Source organism: Helobdella robusta (genome assembly GCF_000326865.2).
Source record: "Helobdella robusta unplaced genomic scaffold HELROscaffold_24, whole genome shotgun sequence".
Lineage (NCBI taxonomy): Eukaryota > Metazoa > Annelida > Clitellata > Rhynchobdellida > Glossiphoniidae > Helobdella > Helobdella robusta.
Window position 1 is genome coordinate 2,149,941 of NW_008704261.1, and position 9,672 is coordinate 2,159,612.

General features: G+C 30.0%; 2 protein-coding genes across 2 annotated transcripts; one reads left to right on the forward strand and one right to left on the reverse strand.

Annotated features, from left to right (window-relative positions):
• Nucleotides 1–1,322: 1,322 nt before the first annotated feature.
• HELRODRAFT_172771 (hypothetical protein) lies at nucleotides 1,323–6,691 on the forward strand (the record flags this gene model as incomplete). Its single annotated transcript, XM_009019410.1, has 7 exons — nucleotides 1,323–1,432; nucleotides 2,147–2,237; nucleotides 4,003–4,063; nucleotides 4,719–4,888; nucleotides 4,952–5,047; nucleotides 5,101–5,202; nucleotides 6,620–6,691. 7 exons carry the CDS (start codon nucleotides 1,323–1,325, stop codon nucleotides 6,689–6,691), a joined length of 702 nt encoding a protein of 233 aa, XP_009017658.1.
• Nucleotides 6,692–8,296: 1,605 nt separating this feature from the next.
• HELRODRAFT_79298 (hypothetical protein) lies at nucleotides 8,297–9,102 on the reverse strand (the record flags this gene model as incomplete). The annotated part of the gene is made up of 3 exons (XM_009019411.1): nucleotides 8,297–8,404; nucleotides 8,686–8,821; nucleotides 8,972–9,102. Coding segments are annotated over 3 exons (375 nt in total), but the record flags the coding sequence as incomplete, so codon positions are not given.
• Nucleotides 9,103–9,672: the final 570 nt, after the last annotated feature.

A 9,672-nucleotide genomic window follows, 5' to 3' on the forward strand; every position in this document is an offset into this window, starting at 1 on the left:
TCCAAAAAGTGTACCGTGGGCTGATAGAGTTAAACCAGGGAACCAATCTCCGGACGATAGTGATTCAACGGATGGCTTCCAACCTGACAAATCTTAAAAATATATATAATCAATTAATTCGCAGTTAACCAATGTTAATTTGAATACTTGCAATGATAAAGGTCACAAAGAGCAAACTACATTTTTTGGAACAGGCATTAACTGTAATCTAAAATTATCAAAAATTATTGAAAAAAAATCTACCTACTACGTTGGAAATGTGGGTCCGTGGAGTAAGGAAGTTATTGAAAATCATTTAAAGACAAATGGTGTAAACTTCAATCCTAGATAAAACTAATGGAGAAACCAGTAGGAGAAAAGTATATCGACAAAAAAGCATACTAGACAACGAAACATATGAGAACCATCAAGAGTTTTAACAGTTCGATTAAGGTTTTTGTTCCGAGCAAAATTTCTGTTTTTAACGGTTTTCGGTTACGGTTCAGTTCCGGTTTGATGCCCTGCATAAAACACAGTACGACTCATACAATTCAACTAACAAAAATATAATCCTATAAAGGCTAAACAACTTATATCGTTGTTCGCTAAATTTTACATGGCTGATCTCAAAAATAGAGTTTTTGGAGAATCTAGCAATAAACCATTAATCTATGTTCGATATGTTAAAAAAATTGAACGCACAATGAGCATTTACTTTTAACGACATATGCATATAATATAATATATGTAATTTGTATAATATATCTAATAGACATAAATAAATAAATATCATATACGTTTATAGGCACTCAACCCTGTGAGGCAGAGCCACTCAGTGTTTGTTCCAGGGCTTGTTGACTAAAACACCGTGTTGGCCTTGTATGATCATGCCAATTTCACCGTCTTCGATTCTTCTCTATTCTGAACCAGTTCTGGTTTCAGGCCAGTGCCCTCTTATCCTTTGACAACACTTCTTTTCAGATAAGTCTGCCACTTTTTCTTAAACCCCCAGTTATAATAGTTTTACATTTCTTTACTCAGTCCTCATTTGCTTTTCTCTCCGCACGGCCGAACAAGTTCAGTCTAAAAGCTCTAAATACATGTTACAACTCATTTATCTTTAAACCTTTCTTTATTAACTCATTACTTAGACCATTCTTCAAGGACCATTATTCTTCTCAATATCTGCATTTTTTTCTCTCCAGCCTTCCTAAGTTTTCTGCGATCATACCCGATCTTTTCCGGAATGAAGGCAAAACAAAATAATGTTCCGCAAATATCAGTTAAACTGATGAACGTATTAAACAAATGGAGTAGATGCAAAATATCTGTTACCATCATAAATGAACTCAAAAAATTTCAAGACAAAATCCTCGATACGGTATCAAGACAAAAAACCCCCAAACGAAAAACCCTCCATGACAAAAACTCTCGGACAAACCCAACTAGTAAAGTAAATATAATTAAAATTTTTACGTTATTCAACTTTACTATTTAATTATAATATTTTTCAAACAAAAGCGTGTTAAAACCACACTTACGAAATGAATGTAACTTCATAAAAAAAAGTTACTAAATATAAACAATTTATTTTAATTGGTAGGAAGATTTACGTCTCGCCAGTGTGACGCTAAATTATATACGTCATCTGTTATGAGTACATCCCTCCTTGTATCAAAAGTCTAAGCGCAGCATGGATCGTGTCATCCTAATTGAAATTTACAATTTTTGTTCACTAGAACAAGGTTTTGGGTAGCTGTGGAAAAACATTTTTTTAAAATCCATTCGTTTGTCCTTTTTTAAAAATAACCTTTCTTTTTGGCATTCATTATTCATTGGACTTCACATTTTCATATATCCTCCAGTAAACTTATCTTCCTGTTATTACAGTCAATGGAATTTATCTAATACATAAATTAAAACTGTAAGCTTGATTCTAATAATTTAAAACTCTAATTTCGATGATGAACGCTTTCTGTGCAGTGATAACGTTTCATAGTTAACCTCATCCGTAGAATTAGTTGTTGGGTGATAATTTATTGATCCTGGTCTAGTGTTGTTTAAATTTTGAAAATAAGCGTCCTAGATGTAATTAATTCCGTCGCTTAATTCTGAACAATATTGTTTTAAAAATACTTTTAATTACGATAATTGTGTATCATTGGAGGTTTAATGTTATTTCTATTTTGCCTGATGTAAATATATCTGTTGCTGGTGTTGAGTCTGTTGACTGCATGGTTCTCATCTCGCAGGTGCAGGTATTTTTGAATGTCGGTTCACATAGATTTTATTCTTTATTTTATTACAAAGTTAAATATAAATTTTTCATTTATTTATATTTAATTTAATTAATTTTAATCAAATATAATAGAAATAGAAATCTTTATAATTTATAATTCATCTCTGTAACACTTTTATTAACTATTATTTGCGTGAACATGTGGATAACAATATTAATAAATTAATGCTAAAATAGCAAAAATACTTCTCAATAATATTTATTTTCCATGATGTTTTTTGCTTGGGTTTTTGTCCGGGGGGTTTGTTTTGGGGGTTTTTGTCCGGGAGGTGTCCTATCAATAGAATCCTCATCGCTTAATACTTGAAGAAAATTCTAACTCCATACACTCCAAATAATGACAATATCCAGTTATCTCGTAAATTTATCAATCTGCTTAACATTAACAAACCATCAAATCATATTGCCTCTTTAGAGGTCGAATCCTTATTTTGCAAATGTTCCCACACTATAAATTTTGTTGTAACCCTTGAACGCTTGTAACTACCAATGTTATAACTTCAATGTTCTCTATATCTTCAAAACCAGTGTTGTAGCTTCCAACGATTGTCAAGTGTTCGTTATTCCGTAGGTTTAAGATTTACGATAGATGAACACAACTGCTTCAAACGAAAACTTTGTTGAACGTTTATTTGAATACCAACAATAATAGAAACATTAAACTAATCCAAGTAAATACATAAATCACATTTACGACTTCGCTTCAAACCTCGCTAAAAACCTGACTTTCACTGCTTGAAACCCCACTGCTTTCTGTATCTACGCAGGACCTATATATAGCCTGAACGGTAGATTTTTACAATATTTTTTTTTACATTTTATATCTCGGTTTACGATCCTCAAGCAAATCATTAAAATTAACGTTGCAACAATTACCCATACTGATAGAATTAAATTTAGAATTTACTACATCAATTGCAAAACATCAAAATTAGTACTAAAGAACAACTGCATTCCTAAACTCGATTTTTTTAAAGCGTAATTACGTAATATACGAATTCAAATGCCCTGTTGACGACTGTGCAGTTGTGCACGTCAACAACATTCGTATATTGGTGTTGAGCCATCAATTTTCATTTACAATCAACACATGCAGCTTTAATAACCCGCCAAGTTTTTGACAGCAATGCAAGAATAATTTATCAAAATACTAATACAATACACTTCAAAATAGCAGAAGCTGCCCTAACAGACATCAATAAATTAAAAATAAACATCCAACAATGAAAGACAACAGGGTTTAATTGAACAATACATCAAAAAAATGTACAAATAAATATGCTAGAAGAGGACAAAAATTAAAATTTATATCAATTAAAAATTGTGTTAACCGTGCGTGTTGTTATGGGAATTTATAAATAAAATTTGTAAGTTGCGTTACAAAATGTGAGACTGTTATTGAATAACCGACGCAAAAGTAATAAGTTGAAAAGTTAGTTCAACTTTTCAGGAGATGTTCTTATCACGGTAATGCGATTGGCGATGCTCGGCATAATATTCAATGTAAATAAAGTTTTGAATGTATGTTTTGATAGACAAAATTTAGAATTAATAAAAATTAAATTAAAATTTGAAGTTGTTTTAGTACCAACTGAAATAAATACAATTTACTATGGTATGGATGACCTAATATATGTAAGAAATTTTTTTTTTTGTAGTTTTATCAATAGTTTGTGCAAAATTAATTATGGTAAATTCAAATTAAAAATTTTATAAACTTTTAGTACACGTCATGGTACTTTTATGCTTCTGCATACTGGCTGTCTGTTTTTATAAAGCATTGTGGTTATTATGTTTGTAGTGATTTGGTGACAAAAATGTACTTTAAAAAGTAATTTTGTTTTTTTTTTTTTTAAATTCTTATTTGATTAATTATTCTGGTAAACAAATGATTTTAGATATCAAGGTTTTAACTTAAACTTTCTTTGCTCGACAATAAATGCTTTGTTTTTTCATCATCTTGGTTCTATAGCTTTGGGAACTATTGTATTCAATGTGGTGATTCACATTTGTAAAAATATTCTGAAGCCGTATTATTGGAAGTTAGAATTTTTTTACATTTACTTTATCTGCCAGCTTTTGATGATTTTGTTGTTTCCGATAAATTATTGGTTCATAAAGAATCAGAGCAGAAAATCTTTCATTAGAAAATACATCAGGAAATATGCTGTACGATTTTTACCATTATTTTTTTCGCTTTTATGACAAAGAAACGTATGTAGCAATGGGTAAGCATTCCAGTGAATTTTTGTTAAAAGTACTTAATTTGTTCTTAAAACATTTAACATTATAAACTAAGGTTATGTTTGCATTATAAACAAAACATGATTGTCATAATTTTAAATTGATTAAACATATTTAAATAATTAATTAATTAAAAATTTTAGTTAATGAATTGACTGATAAATAAAAATTCTCACAATATATTCTACATACTTAGCTATATATGGACACAATATTGATGTATCGTCAAAAATTGCTTATGCCGTTCATTCCTACAACTTTACAGCCCAACACAAACCTTTTTACTCAGCTCTAAGTCGCCTATTCAAACATTTTAAATTCATCAGCATTCTGTTTTCGTTCGTAGCATCTAAAATCTTGATAGACGTTAGTGAAATTACTTCACATAATTGTTGAATTTCTTACATTTACTGCAATAAATTCCCTCAGTTAAACAGTGATCGCGTATGCGGCCGTAATGTACCATTAATAGCAGCCTGTATTATAGTCTTTTTCAACGTCGATTGTTTCTACAGTAAAATTGAAGTAAGTTTTGTTTACAAAAAAAATTATTAAAAAATCTAAATTGTAACCGTTAGCAATGTTACAGAGCCATTTTTTTCTGTTTCTGCATCGATTATAGTTGTAACTATAGTCAGAACACATCTACATCAAAATATTTTAGAAATAATATCATAACGGTGAGTATTTTTTCTCCAAATGTTTTCAAATGAGAAAAATTTATTGTCAAATGAAAAATACGTTGATATATTAATATCAAATACTTTTTTCTTATTTTCGTTTACATGACATCTATTGTTTTATTTTTATTTATTATTACTTTGTAATAATATTTGTATATAGTTTAGTTTACGGTTTCACGCAGACGTGAGTAATGGCGGATCTAGATAACTTTGAAGAGGGGGACAATATTATCGAAAATACGACCGGGAGGAATTTTTCTAATTTAAAAAAATTAATCAAATTAGTTGACGACTGGGGAGAGGATTTTACAAATTTTAGGACAAATTTTTCAATGTTCACCGGCGTGGAGCAACTTTACTTTTTTGATAATGTGGTCCTAATTTTTACTTACATTCATTTTTGAGCTCATAATGTCAAATTTTTCTTCAAAACACCCGTTAAAACAACGACTTTTACTAACTTTAAATACAAATAACGTCCCGCCAACTTGATCCGACACTGGACGTGAGTTCACGGACTTAGCCTGAGCTCACAGTTTTTTCGCGTTTGAGTAAGATGTAAGAAAAGAATGTAAGAAATTTGTAGCACCTTAAAATATGTGTGACGGGAAATGAGCTGCACAAAAGTCAAAAAACTCGCCTACGTTTGACATGAAGCTTTTATTTTACATATGTATGACAGGAAGCTTGGATAGGTGATATGGATTAGAAAGGAAAAAAGTGTTCAAATATTACTCGATATTTTTCTAATCAACATCACATGCAATTATTATGCATAAACGAGAACTCTTATTTTGTATTTGCAATACGTTTGGAAAGTGGCGTCGAAATAAATCTAAATAAATTTCAGCAACTGATCAAACAAAATGTCAATGCTTTTAGAATACCCAGTCATGATACTTGCTGTTTCTAAACTGATTTAGTTAGAATGCTATACGTTAAAAGTCAATATTTTCAACGATGTGGTCGTTTTTTCCAATTTAAACTCAGTTAACCCGAATTTTTTTATGTAGAAAATTTAGTTATTAGAAATTAGTTTCCCTTCCATTATTTGCACTCTAATTTTTTGTCGCGGGAGCAGACACGCGTCTGTTCATTTTACCATTGAAACAAATGGCAAGGTAATTTTATATGGCTTCTCTTAGCGTTGCCAATTACCGTTGGCAATTTTTGTATTATTAAAATGTTGAACGTTTCATCAAATTTTCATACAGAAATATTTGCGCTGTTACGACGAGTTAATAAAGAATAATAATTCGCATAGTTGAATTTATTAAATTACATTTGAAGTGAAGAATGATGAAATATTAAAAAGTATGCCTTGGTTGTTTAAAAAATTTCTTTTGCTAATTATAGTACATAAATTACAGCTAATTTTTAACTATTCAAACTAATTAACTTAACGTTTTACCAGATTTCATGTGACAAACCTTTGAATACCAACGTTAACATGGCCTTGCAGATGAAAATTTTTATCCGTGGATGAATCCAAATAATTTAATAGTCATTAAATGAAAATGATATAAAAATTTTGCTTCAAATCAACGGATATTTAAAACTAAATTAAATAAAACAAAATTTTTGTTTTGACTAAAGAAAATATCAACTTAAACCTCTTAGGTTAATCAAAAAATCTATTAAATATCAAATTTAAAATGTACGAATTAAAGCTGTTTGAGTTCAGAATTGCAGCTGAGAAGCGCCGCTTTTGAATGAATGGGAAAAATATTTTAGGCGTTTTATGAATAAATTCTCTTTTAGCAAAGGCATGTGGATGTTTATGACTTCTTTTTCGTAACATATCAGAAAAATTAGCTTACAAAATTTCAATACTGACGGAGAAAGATCAAAACAATAATAAAAGGCAAGCACAGTGTAAATTGATGTCGCTGGTACCGTTCATTGAAAGTAGCGGCGCAATGACAATTTTTGACATTAAAAATTCCCTTTATATGCACAGCGTGAACGCTTGAAATGAGTAACGCGCCTCAGTACAGTTACATTACTGACAAACGTTGACAAGGTGCTCTTGGAAGGTAGTGTAATGATAGCCCTTATATCATATTTTAAATAAGCTGATAATCTCAAACAAGCAATTAGTTCAAATTGGTTTGCTCGGCACAACAATCACCAAGTTTTTTCACGATAAATTGAAACATTTTAAAAAAAGATTAACTGGCATGTAACCATTTTAAATATGTCTAACATTTGAAAGATAGCAACTGTTCAGATGGGAATAAATATCAGCATTTTATAATTTTAACAAAACAAAGTCATTTTCCAAAAAATGATCTGAAAAACAAGAAATTAATATTTTTTGTTACTCTTCATCATCATCACTATAAGAAATTTTGCCTTTTTTCTTGGCACCTCCAATTTCGGTTTCAGATTCATCCTGGTAAGAAAAATGAAAACATAACTGAATAGGATTGAAAAATTTTCATACATTTCTATAACATCAGCAATATAAAAAGTTTTTGTATTAAAATCAACCCCCGTGACTCAATTATTAAAAAAAAATCAAAGCATTCAAATAAGATTCTATGCAAACCAAACCAGATCGTCTACAAATTAGAAAAGCTCATAGTATACTAAATAATTTTATTTAAAAAAATTAAAATCATTAGCAATCATTGGACACCTCGGATTCTTTTCGCTTGGTTTTGTTCAACTTTCTCTTTTTGCCCCCTTCCAAACTACTGTCGTCGTCACTATTTGAACTGTAGATTGCTGTGGAAAATAAAATATTTAAATAAACTTTTCAGGCTCTTTGGCATAAAATCATAAAACGTCGATAGGTAAAACAAAATTAAAAATTTCTTTACTAAACAAAGGCACACGTGATAGGGCAAAAATTATTCATTATATGTTTAACTAACGTTTGTTTTTATGTTGCTTTTTGATAGCAGACAATGATATGACGTTGTCGTCATCGTCATCCTCATAATCAGCGTCCAGGTAGTTTGAGTTTAATCCTCTGTGGTGGACCTGTGCCAACATATAAAAGAAATGAAGAAAAGAAAGAAACTATGTGACAACATTCTTTTACATATCAGAAATATGCCAGAAAGTAATAAAACAACAAAAGCAACTAAAAAGGCAGGAAAAAGAGGAGCTCAGTCAACAAACTTACTTTTTCTTTCATCCTCCTTTGCTGGTTTTCCCTTCTTGTCACGGCTTTCAAACGTTCATCTTCTTTCTGTTGAAATTATTTTGAAAAATCACCAATATTAATAAAGCTACAAGTAAATGTCAGACAAAAAGTGACACAATATTATGTTTATTGCTCCATATATAATATAGATATTAACTAATCAATCAATCAATCAATCTTCGTTTTGCGTCCAGAGACCCGGTTCCCCGAGGTAGGACGTACTAGCAATCCTAAGATTAGATAATTAATTATATATAAATATTATAGTTAATTAGATATTAACTAATCAATTCAAAAACGAAGAGGCTAAAAGAGAGGATGTAAACCTTGATCAGTTCGCTTCTTTGTGATTCAGGGTCCTTGCCAACAATTGGTAGAACTTTAACTTTCTGAGTTTTACTGGACCGATCAGCCAGGGACATTGTCATTTTACGATGGGTGAATGAGTCCGTTGAATGCGGTCTGCAAAAAGTTAGCAATAAGATTTATTAGTTAAAATATCTCAATATGAATATCAATATCTAAGCTGAATTTAATTTATCCAAAAGAAGCAAAAACTTTATTAAATTATATTTCATTAAATATAAAATATCTGGAAATATTTTACAATACCTGAATGTTAGTTTTGTCTTAAAAACAGCTTGACCTTGTAATCCAAGTCCCTGCCTGACATAGAGATGATTGTAATCGGATCTCAATCCCATAGTGTACACATCAAACACTTCATTGCCCAAATGAAGTGATAAACTATAAAAATAAATTTAATTAATTAATTATTTAATTAATATATAAATATTTTTTAAAAACATTTTTTTTGTATATAATCAGACCAATCATAGAATACATTTTAATCTAAATTTAATTTCTATCTTACATTGTATTTGAACACACGACAACACAAAACAAAATTAAAAAAAAAACCAACCTTCCATCCGACCACTTGACGAATCTTGCATTACTTTCTTTTTTGAGATTGCCCAACTCGTCATAAAGAGAATTACCTAGTGTTCAATTACCTAGTGTAACATTAACTCATTAAATTTTAATATATATATATATTTTTACAATATTCTATAAATTCTACCGAATGTTTGGCGTTAACATGTTTGTAGTTCGTTTTTTCGATTTTTCTCACTAAAGTTTTTTGGTGAACGTTTAGTTTATTAAAATTCAAAATAAACTTATTTTTCGAATTCATGCTGCAAATAAGGCCATATTTCGATTCCGAATGAATCATCGTCAGTGCTCCTTGCAGTATATATAGGGAAATATTGACTTTGTCAAGATTAACTTTGACGTTGTAAAAATTAACT